General features: G+C 37.1%; 1 protein-coding gene across 2 annotated transcripts in view; it reads left to right on the plus strand.

Annotated features, from left to right (window-relative positions):
* LOC121430966 (centrosome and spindle pole-associated protein 1-like) overlaps positions 1 to 19,121 on the plus strand; it is an 87,669-nt gene that overhangs the window by 13,093 nt on the left and 55,455 nt on the right. The window contains exons 5-20 of one of the 2 annotated variants that reach the window (XM_041628406.1): positions 1,024 to 1,215; positions 2,253 to 2,512; positions 3,510 to 3,638; positions 4,904 to 4,969; positions 5,722 to 5,776; positions 6,687 to 6,733; positions 8,298 to 8,389; positions 9,944 to 10,040; positions 10,449 to 10,509; positions 11,227 to 11,232; positions 11,933 to 12,079; positions 12,642 to 12,760; positions 13,922 to 14,034; positions 14,605 to 14,664; positions 17,600 to 17,635; positions 18,338 to 18,364. In XM_041628406.1, coding sequence (XP_041484340.1) covers positions 1,024 to 1,215; positions 2,253 to 2,512; positions 3,510 to 3,638; positions 4,904 to 4,969; positions 5,722 to 5,776; positions 6,687 to 6,733; positions 8,298 to 8,389; positions 9,944 to 10,040; positions 10,449 to 10,509; positions 11,227 to 11,232; positions 11,933 to 12,079; positions 12,642 to 12,760; positions 13,922 to 14,034; positions 14,605 to 14,664; positions 17,600 to 17,635; positions 18,338 to 18,364 — 1,507 coding nt within the window. The remainder of the gene's footprint in view (positions 1 to 1,023; positions 1,216 to 2,252; positions 2,513 to 3,509; positions 3,639 to 4,903; positions 4,970 to 5,721; positions 5,777 to 6,686; positions 6,734 to 8,297; positions 8,390 to 9,943; positions 10,041 to 10,448; positions 10,510 to 11,226; positions 11,233 to 11,932; positions 12,080 to 12,641; positions 12,761 to 13,921; positions 14,035 to 14,604; positions 14,665 to 17,599; positions 17,636 to 18,337; positions 18,365 to 19,121) is intronic. The other variant, XM_041628407.1, reaches the window with a different exon arrangement.

Here is a 19,121-nt window from a genome sequence, read left to right on the forward strand (position 1 = left end):
TTGAATCCTAGCCATGGCGTGTTTTCCTTCAGCAAGAAATTTATCCAACGCTGTGCTGCACTCGTCCCAGGTGATGTAAATGGGTACCGGCAGGAAGTAAGTGCCTTGAACACCTAGCAAGGTGGATTATCTATTTATTATTTTGTTCACGAATGAGTGAAGGGATTATGAAATTGCTGCACCGCTCAACCACTTCTGGTGAAAAGAAAAAAAAGAGGAGGAATCGTTTTAAAACAAACATTATTTTTGGGAAAACTTAAGACACTTAACTTGGATTGAATGATAGTTAAACTTCACATCTTATTTCATAAAGTACATCAGTCAATCTGATGAAATGAATATTTTTTAGCTTGTTTGTGCAATTGGTGGTTTTGAGGTGGGAGGCACACATTTCTCCACGTGCCACCGTAATTATGTACTTATTTTATACTTTCTGCCAACTATGCCTTCAGGCATGTATGGCAACAACAAAAGATCTCCACTCCTGATGATTCTAGGCCTTCTGTAGAGACACTTCCCCATGCCATGTTCATTGATCTCATCTCCGATATAATCATGTAATGTATCTACATTCTTTGTTGTGCAACTCTGTATCTTGGTAAACTGCGATTTCGTGTAACTGCCAACTCGTCAACTCACCACATGGTCTACCTTCATTTAGTCTTATGCCATTTCATCCAACATTTCGTCTAACAACCATTTGACCCAATAATCATTTAGTCAAATCATCACTTTGTCTATCAACAGTTCGTCTATGATCATTTTGTCTGATAACCAGGTGGTCTTATACCTATTTCATTTGAATTAACACTAAGTCCAATTTGACCAAATGGTATATGGACTAAATGGCTATTGGACCAACTGGTTATTGGACGAAATGGTGAGGAGACGAAATGGCAATTAGACCATGTGGAGAGTGGACGAACTGTTGGTAGAACAATGATAGTCAACAAGTTGGTAATTGGACGAATTGGCATTGGACCAATTGAAAATAAACCCTTTATCTTGAACCATTTCCCACAGAAAAATAACCGGTCATCATCGAAGAGAACAACTGTGGAAGGCGATGGTATGTCGCTGCCAATAGGAGAAAGGCTTTCTGCTCAGGACAGAGCGCGTATGCAACGGAACAAAGAATACAATGAGTTCCTGAAGCAGAAGGGCGGTCCTAACAGAAGGAAGGGCCAGGACCAAGAGCCCGCACTTTCTAATGGGGTGAGTGTTGCTACACTGACATAATGTGTTGTGTCAAATGTGATATTGGTGTCAGGTGTTTGTTTTGGTGCTGGCATCGGTGTTTCTGTTAGTGATTGTGTTGATGTCAGGTGTGTGTGTTGGTGCTGTCATTGGTGTTTCTATTAGTGGTGGTGTTGGTGCTGGTGTTTGTGTGTGAGATTCAAGATTTATTAAAGAGACATGATCACAGCTTGACAGTTGAATTAGTAACTGTTTCACAAAGCAGAATAACTACATGTGTGCATGAAATGAATGAATGGAAAAATTACAAAAATTTACAAATTTTGCAAAACCAATTACAATATATTTCAAGTATTATTGTATGATGCTAATGTAGTATATGTTTTGGAAAAATCATTCACTACTAAATTTTATGAGAGATTGAATAGGCTTGAACGATGCTTCAATATGAAATTACAGTGACTTTATGTAAAGTAGTCCTAAGAAAGTGTTGGTGATGGTGATTTTTGGTGTTAGTATCAGTGATTCTATTGCTGCTTGTAATGGTATTTGTACCAGTATTTGCATTGGTTATGTTGTTTATGTCAGTGTTCGGGTTAGGGATAGTGTCAAAAGGAGATGGTGTCAAGAGAGCTTTGCAAAGGATTTTCATTTATGCTGCTGACTTAGATTTCCTTTCTCCAAGAAGCAAAATATGTTTGGTTTGGTTTTTGGTTCATTCAGGGTAGAAAAAAATAATGGAGGGGTAGGGGCTATTGTTAATGTACATTGAAGTGAATGCTGAATTTTGGGGGCTACTTATTTCATTTGAAGGTTTTTTGTTGTGGGGGACAATATACAATTTTTGGTAAAATGCAAATGTCATTATGCCAGATGTAGAATTTTTATTTTCTATAAAACGCTTTTGAATATCGTTTGTGGCAGATCTTGTGCGACTTTAGAAAAAATTGGTTGCCCCAAAGCATTCCAATCTGCAGAAGTTTTGGGACAATATGGAATGTGATGGAGACGGAATTGCCAGTTGTCGTCATTTATTTTCTTACGGTCCATTGCAGGTTGGCCAGCATCAGGCACCCTCGGGTCCTCCCAATGGCTACAGACCTCAGCAAGCTTCCAATGGCTACGGCCAGCAACAGCAGGCCAACGACCCCTACAATGCACCAAGAATACAGAGAGAGGCGTCGTCCCAAACCCCCGTACCCAGGGGCTATGACGACCTACCCCCAAGGCCTCCAAGGAAGGGATGGGGCACTCCGCAGCCGATTGATTACGACGATCTGCTGAGGAGAAAAAGAGAGGAGGAAACGAGATACAGGTCAGCACACCCCCCCCCCCCTCGGCTCACAAGACTGAAAATACCCCAGGACTATTTTGGTTCATTAGTAGCCTCACTGTGCTAGTTTGTTAGTGATGATGACCATAATATATATTAAATTGTCATATACCTGTAGTGACATCTGTCTGTACATATTCTATTCCAAGGGCAGAAGCATGATTTTATTATTAACCTTGCTTTAGCTTGAACTGTTGTTTCCTGTTCTCAGTAGATTTAAGGAATGAATAAGTTAAGTGCCACATTTGGTGACCATCTGTATAGAAGGACAATACGTGTGTATTGGTTCCCTTTAAAGGGGAAGTTCACCCTGACAAAAAGTTTACTGTACAAATAGCAGAAAAAAATAATAAAAATATTGCTGAAGGTTTGAGAAAAATTCATCAAATAATTAAAAAGTTATTAGAATTTCAATTATTTTATTTGTGACGTCATATGCGAGCAACATTCATACATAGCGAATGGTTAAAAATCAATGAAATGTCATTTTCTCAGAAAATTGAAAATGGTTTTCACTGTAGCTTTTGTATATCAATAGACTAATCATTTCACACCCGATCATGAAAAGAAAACAAAATTAAGTCGTCAGGAACCATACAAAATTTGAAATTCATACACTTTATATTACATAACACATGGGGTAGCTGCTCGTTTATGACGTCACAAATCCAAAATTTTGAACTCTAATAACTTTCATACTCTTAAACGGATTTTCCTCAAACCTTCACCAATATTTTTTACTATTTTTTCTGCTATTTTTACAACAAAGTTTTCTTCAGGGTGAACTTCCCCTTTAAATAGTTTTCCGTATTGAAACAAGTATGAAGGGAACCTGGCCATGAAAACCACCTGCTCAAACATGCAAGGACCGCTTTTATATACTCTCCATTCAAAACCATTGGTGTGTGTATGCGGGCTTCTCTCTATTACTATGATTATTTTCTTATATGTACGATATGTTGGTTACTTCCCTTCTCAGGCGATACGATGATGTTGATTTATACCGGCCTCGTCTCAAGCCAGCTCACAGTGATCCCTATCTGAATAGATATGACGACGATGGGAGACGGTCAACACGTCCAGAGTACTATGATGATTATGACAGAAGGTACATCATTGAGATCCATTATTGGATATTGAAGAAAAAATAATAGTTACATTTTATTATATTGTGCTTATTACTATGTGTTTCTAAGCACTTTTCAGTGTAATTAAAGGGGAATGCAATAGAGAAAGGAGAATAATCAGACAAGTTGAGAGGGAAAAGTTTGAACAATATCGGACAAGCAATAAGAAAGTTATTAATTTTTAAAAAGTTCTAAAAATTGGTAATTACTATACCCATGGAGACTTCAAATTGGCCACGTATGTGATGTCATAGTGATGTAAGGCAAGGACTTCTCTTCCATGTACCCAAATACATAAAATGGCTAAAATGTCATTTTTTTTCAAAAGCTTTTCTTAAAGTTATATTTTTCACTCATAAGGACATAAAACAATATACCACCTGGGTTATATTTATAACTGTGCCAGGGGGAAAGTTGTCCTTGCCCCTTGTCATACATGCAATTTACTTTCCCAGTTGCCAATTTGAAATCTACATAGTCTTAGGGATCTCAATTTTAAAGCAGCCATAACTTTCTGATTGCTTGTCCGATTTTGTTTAAACTTTTCAATTCAATTCAATTCGGTTTATTATGAAAGACATTGTAAAACAGTCCGAAGACTGACACATACAAAGTTTAACAGAAAAAAGGAAAAATACATTGAATTATATACCTACGAATTAACAAAATATAATAAGAACATAATAGTAAGATCCATGCTTGCCAGCACACAATGTATGCATTTCTCTACTTCCTGGGGAGCATTCCATCAGGAGATGAAAGCTTCGATTACTAGGCATACTGCAATAGGCTTTCGCATCCGCGTACCCATTCAACACCTAGGTGCAGAGTGACACCGTGTGCTTTATTGCCTTGCCAAAAGACACCAGACTGTGATGGAATTCGAACACACAACCCTCTGATTACAAGGCAAGGGTCTTTATAACCACTACACCATGACACTTCCAAATGGGTATGTCATATCAGACTATCTTTGAAGTGGACCAACTGCTTGTAGACATGTGCCGGCTGCACACAAATGTTGTTAGCCTAACAGAGCGCTAACAGTATACCCAGTCACATCTTTTAGATTGTGAAGTCAAAACATTTATTTAATGTGTAAATAATGCATTGTAACATCAGACATTGCTGCCTCATTACCGGTTGTAACAGGGTCTCTGTTAGGGTATTGTTGGCGCTAACGTTTCTGTGTGGTCAGTACAGGTGAATAGAGTATACGCAACATTTGATTCTTGTTTCCTTTCAGGAGAGTCCGTTTCAGCGATGAGGTACCTTCTGCTGCTCCCAGGGATGGACCTCCATATTCAGACAGGTGTGTTAGAAAATGTTGATGAGGAGGATGTAGATAATGTTGATGTTGGTGGTGATGATGGTAGTGATGGTGGTGGTTGGGGCGGTGGTCCTGGGTAGCGTTTCATGAAAGGACTTGTCGGACGTTTTATCCGACAATTCCTGTTTTATCCGACAGTTACTATAGTAACAGTGCTTCTCAACCAATCAGAATCCAGGAAAGTTGTCAGATCTGACAACTTGTCGGACGAAAATATTGATGAACCCCCCCCTGGAGGTGGTGGTGATAATGAGGATGATGATGATGATGATGCTGATGATGATGATGATGATGCTAGTGATGATAATGATGATGATGATGATGATACTGATGATGATGGTGGTGATGATGATGATGCTAGTGATGATGATAATGATGATTATGTTGGTGTGGTAGAGAGATATGGTGCTTATGACGATGATGGTGATGATGATTGTGATTGTTATGGTGGTGATGGTGATGATGATGATGAGTATGAGTGCGAGTATGAGTATGATGATAGCGATGATGATATTCAGTGTGAGTATTTCTAAAATGATGATGATTATGACAATAGTTTTGTTGACGAAATTGAGGAAGATGAAGAAGGTGATAATGTTGATGATGGTAAAACATGAACTAGACAATTTCTAATTGTAAACGACAACTGAGGATATGTATAAATGGCCTCATTCATAAACAATCATTCTTTAATCGTCTACCATAAGTTTGTATTTTCATAATGATTTCCACAGGTCAGCCAGGCCACGGCAAAGAGAAAGCCTTGAAGAGCCAATTCTGTATGACTGGGTAAGTCAAACTAAAACCATTGAATGCTCAATACACCACCATTTTTAGTAAAAATAGAATCCTAGAAAAATAGAATCCTAGATTATGCATTAGGATTATTGTTTTAAAATTAAATGTATGAAGAAAAGAAAATGTGTAAAGTAAAAAAAAAATAGAAAGCCTTGAAGAGCCAATTCTATATGACTGGGTAAGTCAATCTAAAATCATTGAATGCTCAATACACCACCATTTTCAGTAAAACAGAATCATAGATTGTGCATTAGGATTACTGTTTTAAAATTAAATGTATGAATAAAAATGTTTGGTATGCACCTAATGCTGAAATGAATCCCTCTCAATTAAATTGTTATATATTCTTAATTTACAAAGAAGTAGATGTGTGACTACAGCATTTTATGTCAAGGTGGGTGGGGGGGGGGGGGGGTTACTGCTGAACCTTGAAAATTCCTTGATTGCAGATGCAAATGCAAGTTCCTGTATGATATCACATAGCAATATACAGGTATGCTTGGTGGGTTTTAACATGTATATGGATTTGAAGAAAATATGACTATTTATAGATGGGGACTGATCTATATTGTCACCATACAACTGATGATGTTTCATAGGGCTGTTGGGGAAATTGAGACATGACTGGAATATGTTGTTCTTAGGTATAGAGTTAGCTACATAATGTACATGTAGGGATATATCATTCAGCACATGAAGGGGGAACCAGCTGTGCATAAAGTCATGGGTATAGTGCAAACAGCTTTATAAAGCAGACCCATGTTATGACCCAGGGTAAGCCAAGAGGGTCCTTGGATGAGTTGATAACTTTCTCATGTTGGTTGATTACAGCAAAAATATACCATGAAGTTCTAATATTTTGATTTAATATTGATATTTTTCTTTTGTTTGAATTATCTAGAGTCGAAGTAGAGGGGGCAGGAGTCGAACGTTTACAGATGGAGAAAGGTAAGTCAGATTGATATGTTTTATACGGATGACAGAGGGGAGATAGAAAGAGAATAAGAGTTCCATCAAAGTCTGATGAAAAATAAAGTTAGGTCCTTTTGAAGTATTTGGTGATCATGCCTTTCAGTCAGCAGCACCTGTACTGTGGAATAAACTGCCTGATAATCTTAGGGCCATCACATGTACTTCCATCTTTCTCAAATCTTTAAAAACGTACTTGTTCTCATGTTAGATTATTTGGTTTAGGAAACGTATGTTACAATGTTTTGTTAATCTTTCATTTAGTATTTATGTATTTCATTCTGAGTATACCTGTATTAGACTTAACCCTAAATAGACTGGGCTATTTCGACGCCTAAGAAGACGGGGGGGGGGGGGCTGATTCAGCCCCCCCTTATGATCTCGGCCGTCGATCGTGCGATCGCGACGAAAATTGGCATACACGTTACCCATGGCATTATCTACAAAACTATAACATCAAATTCTGCAAAAAATCTCATGTCTCATTAATTATGCTAATTTATGCGTAAAATCATAAGTTTGCTTTAATTAATAAAATAATGCCCCTGAAATGCTAATTTTTGTTTCACATACTCTAGATAGGCATCTAATCAAATTGATTTTTTTAAAAATTCAAAATCACATTTATTTTCTTATGTATTTTATTGTTTTCTAAATTTCTTATGTATTTCTTTGTTTTTCGACTTTTTGTTTTTTATTGTTTTTTCAATGGAAATTGTCGGGGACATTATTTTGACCATAAAAAAGATGAAATTAATTGATTTTAAGCAGTAAAAGGAAAAATAATGATACATTTATGAATTTTGGCTATTTGCATTGGATTTGTACACAAATTCACGTTTTTGAGTAATTTTGGGTCTGCATGCAGTTACGAAATGTAGCGTAATTTTGGAACCGCTTACCCGGGGGTCACAGTTATGGTCTCAAAAGTTGCGCGAGACTTGAAAGTAAAAAGTCAGCGAGCGACGAGGTCCAAAAATTTTGCGCGGCGGATTTATCGCGAAAAATGTTGAGGGGGGGCTGAATCAGCCCCCCCCCCGTCATTTTAGGGTTAATCTCCTCTTTTGCAAAGCGCATAAAGATTCTGTAGAATATTATGCGCTATATAAGCATCTACTATTATTATTATTATGCATTTTTGTGGTAAAATAAAGATATGTATACTAGTAGTATTATCAATTTGCAATACACAAGTTGATGATGTCATCTCCCCAACTTTTCTCTTAATTGTATCCTAGTAACTTGAAAATATAATTGAAATTATCCGCTCAAAGAATGAGAAAATAAGATGGACTCATTTAATATATTTATCATAATAATAGAAAACCTTTAAATTACATTTGTTTTGTATTTTTTGGGCAATCTGATCTGGATCAAACCTTTATTGTAAACCACACTTGCTTTCATCCAATCAGTTTTTCAGTCTGAAGTTCCTCTTTGTACTATAAATGCTGAACTTGATCTCTTTTCTGTGAAAAAAATTGCTTAAAATATTACATGTATTTAACAAATGAAAATGTATTTACAATGTCTCTATACACAGGCCTAAACCAGCTATAAAACAGCAGGAGGATCCAGAAAGACAACCACGTGCCAAATCTGCATCACTAGCAGAGGACACTGGACTTCCCCTTGGTAAATAAATGGGTTTTTATCATAATGATTACGGCAGCTGCACATTGCAGCTAGCATTCATTTTAATACAGAAGTCAGGCACATCAAAATGTTTGTTTCATTATTTTTTGTCTCACCTGCGAAGCAAAGTGAGACTATAGGCGCCGCTTTTCCGACGGCGGCGGCGGCGACGGCGGTGGCGGCGGCGTCAACATCAAATCTTAACCTGAGGTTAAGTTTTTGAAATGACATCATAACTTAGAAAGTATATGGACCTAGTTCATGAAACTTGGCCATAAGGTTAATCAAGTATTACTGAACATCCTATTAGAGTTTCATGTCACATGACCAAGGTCAAAGGTCATTTAGGGTCAATGAACTTAGACCATGTTGGAGGAATCAACATCGAAATCTTAACCTGAGGTTAAGTTTTTGAAATGTCATCATTACTTAGAAAATATATGGACCTAGTTCATGAAACTTGGACATAAGGTTAATCAAGTATCACTGAACATCCTGCATGAGTTTCACGTCACATGACCAAGGTCAAAGGTCATTTAGGGTCAATGAACTTTGGCCAAATTGGGGATATCTGTTGAATTCCCATCATAACTTTGAAAGTTTATGGATCTGATTCATGAAACTTGGACATAATAGTAATCAAGCATCACTGAAAATTTTGTGCAAGTTTCAGGTCTCATGATTAAGGTCAAAGGTCATTTAGGGTCAATGAACTTTGGCCGAATCGGGGGTATCTGTTGAAGTACCATCATAACTTTGAAAGTTTATTGGTCTAGTTCATTAAACTTGGACATTAGAGTAATCAAGTATCGCTGAACATCCTGTGCGCATTTCAGGTCACATGACCAAGGTCAAAGGTCAATGAACTTTGGCCGAATTGGGTGTATCTGTTGAATTACCATCATAACTTTGAAAGTTTATGGATCTGATTCATGAAACTTGTACATAAGAGTAATCAAGTATCACTGAACATCCTGTTCGAGTTTCAGGTCACATGATCAAGGTCAAAGGTCATGTAAGGTCAATGAACTTTGGCCATGTTGGGGTTTTTTGTTGAATAACCATCATATCTCTGTAAGTTTATTGGTCTAGTTCATAAAAAGTGGACATAAGAGTAACCATGTATCACTGAACATCTTGTGCGAGTTAGAGTAGTATTCAAAGTCAGCACTGCTGCTATATTGAACCTCGTGATGCAGATGAGACGGCCAGAGGCATTCCACTTGTTCTAGATTCCTATTCAACAGCGCACTATATGTTACCCTGGCTGTTGCTCCAGCTGCTAAAGGCATTTGGTGCATTCAAGGAATTAATCCTGCTGGGTACCCATTCACCTCACCTGGGTTGAATACAGCACAGTATTGATGAATTTCTTGCTGAAGGAAAACACGTCATGGCCAAGATTTGAACCCACGTCCCTCTCATTGACAGACGAGATTCGTATCCACTAGACCACAATGCCTGCCACAAGGCAAGAAATAAACAAGAAAGTATACAAGTGAATGATTGAATGAATACTTATAAGTAATGTGCATTTTAACTTCTATCCCAAAGGGCAACGTGATACAGGAAGTGCAACTCGTAGAAAGAAAGAGCAATATAGGAAAGAGCTTGAACGCCAGATGGAAGAGGCCAAGGCAGCAAAACAAAGGTTTGTTTATAAGTTTATAATAATCATTCTAATAATACATGTAAGTGTTTAGGAAGATGATTTGACAAATAATCCCATCTGACTCGTTTTTATGGAGCATTGCTTTGTTTTTATTTGCATGGAAAATCACTGGTTTTATTGGAAACACTATTCTCAGGCTTCAGGATTGAACGTCAGAATTTATGCACTGCAACATCGTTAAGTTTAAACTCATGTTTCTGAACATTGATGGAACTCACAACGATTGGCATGACCTGCAAGTTCATGAGCAATTTGCAGCGACTTGTATTTTTTTTTCATTTGGTTTACTGAAATGCCTAGGTTTCTGTTTTGATAAGCATAAATTCTCAAATATTCTTATTTCTCTTGAATTAATTGATTTATCATTCAAATTTATCTTGTCTTTAGAGAGAAGGCCCTGGATCGAAGCCCTGGATTTGCTGGGTCTAATAAGCCACCTGTTGCCCCAGTAAGTCATGATGAAATAATAATTCCATGAATATGCAACAGTTATATACAACAATTGTATTACTAAATAGGTTCATTATTGCGGATTGAAATAATCGCTAGAGGGTATTCATTTGTCTCGCAATCTACTATGGTCAACAAGGAAATTCGTGATCACTCTCGCAAAAAGTGTTCACTGGCTTTCTAGGAAATTCGTGATCACTCTCGCAAAAAGTGTTCACTAGCTTGTAAGCTAGTGAACACTTTTTGCGAGAGTGATCACGAATTTCCTAGAAAGCCAGTGAACACTTTTTGCGAGAGTGATCACGAATTTCCTTGTTGACCATAGTAGATTGCGAGACAAATGAATACCCTCTAGCAACAATTGTATTAGTGCTGCATACTATTACCCAGGCTTTGGCTTTGGCTAGCTTGATCACATACTCAAGCATTCAAGGAATTGACTAAACCTGGATTGGGAAATGTAGACTACAGCTGCCATAGGATATGAGTGCTGCATTTGAATTTAAACCCTGGACATTTTGGTTCAAAGATTGGAGACTTTAAGTGACATTATGGAACCTGTTGAAGAGATCATTTATCTCTTCGTGCACTGGGCCTTGAACACCTCTGTGCTTAATTATTTTTAGAGAAGGATCAGGAGCGGTAAACTTAATAGACTTGCTCAATTCTACTTGCTATAACTTTTCACTGCAACACTTTGAGGGGTAATGTTTCACAGCAAGTTTGTTGGGCATTTCATAAGCTTTCTGACTATATCTTTTTGGGAAAATAACCATCAGAAATTAGGTATAAAATAGTGCACAATTTTATGATATTATTATGGTAAAGGATAATTACAATGGATTGATTGTTCAATCGTGGAATGCGAAGTTCGCATGGCACCGAGTACGCCTTGGTACAAAGTACCCCTGGAAAGAGTTACCGATGATGTGTAGTTGGCTCAGAACATGTGAACCAATCAGGAGAGTGTGTACAGTTATCTTTGTAATGGCCTACATTGTAAGTGTATACATTTACATGATTGTATATCCAGTTCATCGAACATGACCATAGGCCATGTTGAGGCCTCACTATGTTTCACTAACCTAAGGCCTACAAATCAGATACATTTTCATGTATAATTATGAGGTTGTAATTTAATACATCTATCCGGTACAGCCCAGGATACATGTATGTGTTGTAGAGTAATCTATTTTCCTATTTCCTAACCCTATTTCAAGGCTACTTTCTATGTAGTCATATTCCAGTCAGGTGGCAAGGGAGAGGGGGTGGTGGGGAGGGGGGGGGGATGGGAGATGGGGATGGAATAAAATCGATCCATGAATTTCTTGTTCTACCATACATGTATTAAATATTAAAAAAAGACACATGTACTACAATATCCCATACCAACTTGTGCAATGATATTTTTGTTTTGCTTACAACAGCAGCAACAACAGCAGCAGCAACCTCCTCCTCAGGGGTATACGCCATCGTTCCATCAGCAACAGCAGGACTATGGCAACAGACCTCAACCGGTATCGGCTACGCCTTATGCTGGTCCACAATATGGTATCCAAGAGCTACAGGTAAATGAGAGATGGTTGAATGGCTTGTTGAATGGGTAGATGGATGGATGGATGGATGGATGGATAAATAGACAGACAAAGAAAGAAAGAAAGAAAGAAAGAAAGGTAGATAGATAGATATCAAGTAGGTAGGTAGGTAGGTAGGTAGGTAGATAGATAGAAGTAGAGAGATAGATAGATAGATGGATAGATCAATCGATCTGTGAATGAGGGGATGATTGATGGATAGTTTGAATAATGTTTACTTGAGCATTATCAAATGCTCTGTTTACAAAGTTCTTTATCAGATGATAGTTCAAAGGCTCACTGTCAGGTACATGTACCATCAGGTTTAGTAGGCATAGGGCAGTGCCTAGAGTTGAACATGAATTTGTTCGAATAGAACTTTTACTCAAGGATGCATCCATACTTTGTTCATGGGGACTTATAATAGTTCAATACCCTACTCTGCGATACTGTTACTCACTGAACCTATTGGTGTAGTTTTATATATAGATTGGTGCCCTGGATTGAGCATGAATTTGATTGATCATGTGTTTCCTCACTGATGCTTTAATAACAGGGACCTGGATTCAATGCTGGTTCAAGGGCCTACTCCCAGGTACGACCGCCCAGTGAACCCATCGGTGATCTAGGGCTCAGAGAAGCTCTGGCCAGATCTCAACCTGAACGCTTAGATAGGTAAGACAGCAAATATTCTCGTAAAATAGCCTTAATAACGGACATTCTGAAGCTTTCCCACATGCATTCATCAGAGTAAAATCGCATGAATGACTAGAACGCTAGAGCGAAACAATATATGATAGAACCGAAAGTGAATATTCTGCAATCACACAACTCTTTGGTCAGGCGGATCCAAGATCTCAATAAAATGGAGGGGGGGATGGCAGAAACTTAATGACTTTGACAAAAGAAATCAAGGTTTTCATTTGAAAAAGGCAAATTATTTGTATCATGAAAGTTCATCTGTCTTGGTTGAAAATTGCAAATGGTTAGACTTTTGCTCTCGACACAAGAAAAATCTCAAAGAGTTAACTTGAAATTTTGCATTGAGATGCGCATTTCCCCAGCTTTAACTCAAACTGCCATTTCCAGTGCATTTTATCGCAACTCAAAATCAAACACAAGTTCAAGTGCAAAGTTAATAATAATAATATGCAACATTTATATAGCGCTAAATGTTTCTAAGCGCTGCATACTATTACCCCGGCTTTAGCACGGCTTCCCTGATCGGGCGCATCGAGCATTCAAGGAATTTCTTCCAACCGGGTACCCATTTACTACACCTGGGTCTAGAGTGGCAAATGTAGATAAAACGCCTTGCCAAAGGATGCTAGTGCTGCGGTGGGATTTGAACCCCGGTCCTTGTGGTTCACAGTCCGGGGACTTATCCACTGAGCCACAACACCTCTACAAAGTTGTGTGTGATTTGTTTTAGTTTGAGTGAAACTTTTTTTTAACAGGCCTCTGATCAGTCTCTTAAGTCTTGACACTGAAGCTTTTTTAATGTACAAATTCAATGAGGTAGGGGTAGACTTGTTGCCTGGCTACAACAGTCCATGGTTCAGATAAATCTTTAAAAATATACTGCACATAAAATGTACATACAGAGTTCATTGAATTGAGTTTGTATTGTAACTTCGTTTGTTTTTATTTCCATATAATAATCACAAATATAATACATGAAAATCAAGAGAATATTTACAATGGAGGGTATCCCACTTCAGCGATATTTACAAAATATCACTGTTCTTCCATGGGGTCCTAATTAAGAGAAAAGAGAGAGATTGTTGTATTGATCGTTTTGATTGCGGATCTTTCCGACTTCTTTTCTGTATCCAGACCGTTCTCACTGAATTACCCCCAGCCATCCACACTGAACCAGCCTAGCACCAACACAGACCCGTACATGTATTACGGTTTGAGAAATCCACTGGAACCAGACCCAAATCCAAGTGAGTACTCTCAACATTCGAATAGAATGGGTAGATTGGTGTCTCTTGTGGTACAGTATGCTCATTTTCTTTGTGTGGTCTAGTGGCTACTGCACTGGACCTCTTATCGTATTATGATATAATGATAATAATAATATAAGTATGTTTACCCAGGGAAGCCACTTCAGTTCTGACAACTGTTCTCCCAGTGGGCCCTGCTATTATTATTACCCCAGCTTTAGCTGGGTTGCCTAGGTGCTCAAAGCATTCAAGGAATTTCTTCCTAAGGGTGCCCATTCACCTCACCTGGATTGAGTGCAGCACAGTGTAGATAAATTTCTTGCTGAAGGAAATTACGCCATGGCTGGGATTCAAACCCATGACCCTCTGTTTCAAAGTCAGAAGACTAATCGACTGGGCCAAAACGCTCCACTGGTATTGGTATTGGTAGGTATTTGCTGTCAATAATTTCCTCTGTTGGATTTCATTATTGGAAGGAGTGAACATCATGGGGTTTTTTATTAATATTTTTGATGCCCTTATTTCAGTTCTTGTTCCTCTTTTTTATTCTTCCCTAATTCCAAAACCAAGAATCTCAGACAGGGAAGACTTGGGTTGGAGAGATGACCAAGTCTCTCAGCAATCTTGGCGGTAAAAACAAATCATGCCAACATAACCAACTAAATACCTCACTCCTAAATCTGGGCCCCGTCTTACAAAGAGTTGCAATTGATCCGATCAATCGCATCTATGGATGGCCACCAACGTCAACATCTATTATGCATGTTTGTTCAAAATATTTTCTAGCTATGATGTATATTCATGCATTCATTGTTTTCTTGAAAATTCCCTGTGCATTCTCTGTTTACAAAGGACATTGTGCAAATTTTCTTTCGAGAAAGTTATGACACTGATGGATTTCCATAGAGTTATGATTGATTGGATCGTCGTAACTCTTTGTAAGACAGGGCCCCTGGTTGTTTCAAAAAATTTTGTGTGAGATTGTAAATTTATGTTTGATGTCATGAGAGCTGAGAATTTTATGTAACCACTTAAAGCACATTTTAATTGACTAGAAAAGTTTTTTTTGTGGTTATTAAAATCATGTCTATTCCTCATCAATAACCTTGGATACATGTACGGGATAATCTTTGTAGGCAAAGTTCATGTTTTTAAAGGCATCTCAATGCAAATATTATTGTTATGTAAAATTTGGTTTTGGGTGACAGGAGGTTTATTCCGTTTCCTTTGTTGATAAGAATACCAGAAAATTTGGGATAAATGTATCTTATTTAGGGCCGGAATTTATGTCTAGCAGCCCCTGCTAATCAGTGGCCAGATATGCCAACCGCTCCCTTTTGAGAGTAATTAGTTCCTCTTTTTTGCTATGAATATACCAATATTTTTTGGGTGATTTGTTACATTTTTTTTCAATTTCCAAATATGGAGTATGTATTATACACATCATGTGACACTAGCAGTGGTCCGATGGTCCCAGACCAGTAACAAATCACTGTCGGTTAGTTACTTGTTGCATGAAAAGAACAAGTAAATTCTTGCCTAAGAGCGCATGTTTAAAAGGGTGAATTATCAAGTTTTCAAGTACAGTCATTTCACATGTTTTTTCACCAAACAGGCTGGCGATCGTTGCGTTGAGACAAATTTTTTGAAATACTCTTTTTTTTGGTCAAAAAATACTTTTTTTTCCTTCTAAAAATGCTTTTTTTTGTAGAAAGTTGGCAGGTCTGAGTGGCTGCTGGGCCCATGATCAATGGGGCAACATTATTTTTTTCAGAATATTTCTATTTGTGATTTCAGTTTCAAACAATAAAATATCAATTTTCATTTTCATTACCAACTGTCGAAGCAGCGTCTTTCCTGGTGGAAGCATTTTTTTTTCATCCCTAGTCCTTTCATTTCATCAAAGACAGACAAATAAGGAGTGTCAGGAGAGCTACTTTGAGAGACACTGAAGGTTGCTTAAGCTGGATCTCTGTTAAAAGATGTGGCTCAAAAATTTGGTGCTGATTTAGCACAAGAACATATTCCAGTCATGCAAGACTTTCCAAAAACCTCATGGAACAACCGTCACATACATGTACATGTATTAAACCAGGTTTTTGTTTGACATGTATAGCACTTGTACCTGTTGGATTACATGTACCAGTCGCCTCATACCCTTTGCACCAAGTAAACCATAATCTAACCCCCTTTTCTCTCATTTTAAGTCACGTGAGCTGTTATCATATTATATTTTACACTTGTCTACCTCTTTAAGAGCAAGTACAAATTAACCAAATATTTTCACCCTGTTATATTTTGTCAATTTAGGTTTGACCTCGAAACTTTGTGTGAAGAAATTGCACTTACAGTTTTATATTTTCATTTTTTAATGTTATCTCTAACCATATGATTATATCATTATTTCACCTCCTCTTTCTTGTTTCTGTTAGTTTAGGTTATTTGCTCTGATCACAGATGGTCATCTGTTAACACGTGACTACCTCTTACATGTAACTGTTTTGTAGTTTTGAAGTTGTTTATATTTCATTGAATTCCCTTGCACTGTACACATTGGAAAGATGTGTAAAATGAAACTCGACATTTTGTGCACTCTTTGTATTTCCCTCAATGTAGGTTACGTGATCTGACATCAGCTATAATTGTACCAGATTCCTTTTGAGCATTTTCTGTTTTAAGTGCCAATAAGTCTCTTATGAAAAGCTGTCTTAGCAGCCACATGTCTAAAGTAAAACCTGCATCCCATGAAAAAGACCAGGGGCCTCTTTCATAAAGGACTTACAACTGTTGTACCTTTGTCATAATGGCAACTACCATGGTAACAGGGCTCAGCAGCCAATCATAATCAAGGCTTCCATGGTAGTTGCCATGATCGCAAAGTTACAACAGTTGCAAGTCCTTTATGAAACGGGCCCCAGTCTAGTGGCCATTTTCTGTCTTCCTTGGGTGGCTTAATCGACAGGTTTTACTGTACCAAAGATGCATTATATTGGTTTTACAGCTACTCTATCATTTTCTTTCCAATGCAATAGAGTACCGAAGCGATGATGTCAGTTGCCATGGTGTCATGGCATCTGGTTCTATTCAAATGAACCCGCCGAATGAAAGCGTGTGTTCCTCAGAGGAGAAAATGTCTCTGCTATCGGAATTTGATCGCTTGCAGCCTATTTTCCAGACGAGCCAAAAATCATTTGCAAAGTGTACAGACGATCGTCAGCTGTGATTTTGATAAGAACCAGTCTGCCATGACACCATGGCAACTGACGTCATACTTCGGTACTCTATATCATACTTTTTGCAGCATATCAATTTGCATCAAAATTGCATCTTACATGTAGTCATTCCATGAAAGTGTGATCAAACTTAACCTCGCCTGTAGTTAGTCAATGTAATACTTAATGAGTTATAAACCAGTGTGCTTTTTTTGCTGCTGTGATTTCATTCTAATATACTCATATTCATATACATACATACATTACACAAGTATTTTTTTGTGTGAAAAGACACTTTGCACCACATTCTATCTAGCATAGAAAATTGACCATTCAATATTTTCATTGAGCAGGAACCGTGACAGGGAAAAATGCTGATGCATTTTCAGGTAAATACACAATAGAGGTTATACCTGGTCTGAACTCAAAACAATGCATTGTAGAGTGTACAATCAACAAGCAAAATGATTATTCACATATATATTTATAAATACCATGTAATTGCTAGTTATTCATTCTAACTTATTCAAATACACATATTGTTGACACTAGGGTATCTTACATGTATGCAGTTTTGGGACATTATAATGGGTTGTTTCTCAAAATATATTTATACAGGCACGACAGATTAATAAAGAAACCATAATATGACAATAAACCATGTTTAAGATTGGGTACATAACGAAAATAGAATTGATAAGAACATTGAAATACATGTAAATCAACAAATTTACATAAATGATGGAATGGGTATATTGATGTAGGAAAATGTAGGAAATAAGATAATGTAAATAAGAAAATGTAGGAAATAAGAGAGCGTAATGCCTAGTTTTAAAGAGAGAGAGAGAGGGAGAAAGAAGGGGGAGGGTTTGCAGATGCAGATGTTTTGTCTACAGTGGCTGCTTTACAAGATACTTTAAAAGATACTTATATCTTTTTAGTGCAATTACTTCTGTATTCATTTGTTCAGTTTATTTGGAAATTTGCCTATTAGATATTGAAATGTAAGGCTCATTTTACATGTGATACATTTATCTAATCTAATTTGTGTCCCTTTTTTCATCAACAATTTTGCATGCATACCACTATAGTTTCATCGAGACCAAACAAGCTAGATGGTAGGAAAATATTTTAGGACTCTCATATTCGTATTCATCTGTTGTATTTAGCACATGCACAAAAAAGACAGAACAATAAGCTTTTGCTTAAATTTCAATTGAATCTCGATTAGATTATTCCTCTTGCAGCTCAAAATATATACATGTACACTAGAATGGACTGTAAAAATGTGTTAGTAAAGAGGTGTTTGGAGTAAGATATGTATTTCACATTTTAGTCATTTGGAATGCAATTGCAATGAAATTGTTATTTCACCATTATTCCCCTCTATTTAAAGGGAAGTTCTCCCTGACAAAAAGTTTATTGTAAAAATAGCAGAAAAAATAATAAAAAATATTGACGAAGGTTTGAGAAAAATTCATCAAATAATTAAAAAGTTATTAGAATTTCAATTATTTGATTTGTGACGTCATATGTGAGCAGCATTCCTACATAGCGAATGGTAAAAAATCAATGAAATGTCATTTTCTCAGAAAATTAAAAATTGTTTTCACTGTACCTATTGTATATCAATAGACAAATCATTTCAAACCTGATCATGAATAGAAAACATAATTAAGTCATCAGGAACCATAAAAAATTTGAAATTCATGCATTTTATATTACATAACACATGAAGCAGCTGCTCGTTTATGACGTCACAAATCCAAAAATTTTGAACTCGAATAACTTTCTTATTCTTTAACGGATTTTCCTCAAACCTTCACCAATATTTTTACTATTTTTCTGCTATTTTTACAACAAAGTTTTTTTCAG

The sequence above is a fragment of the Lytechinus variegatus genome, chromosome 17, assembly GCF_018143015.1.
Source record: "Lytechinus variegatus isolate NC3 chromosome 17, Lvar_3.0, whole genome shotgun sequence".
NCBI lineage: Eukaryota > Metazoa > Echinodermata > Echinoidea > Temnopleuroida > Toxopneustidae > Lytechinus > Lytechinus variegatus.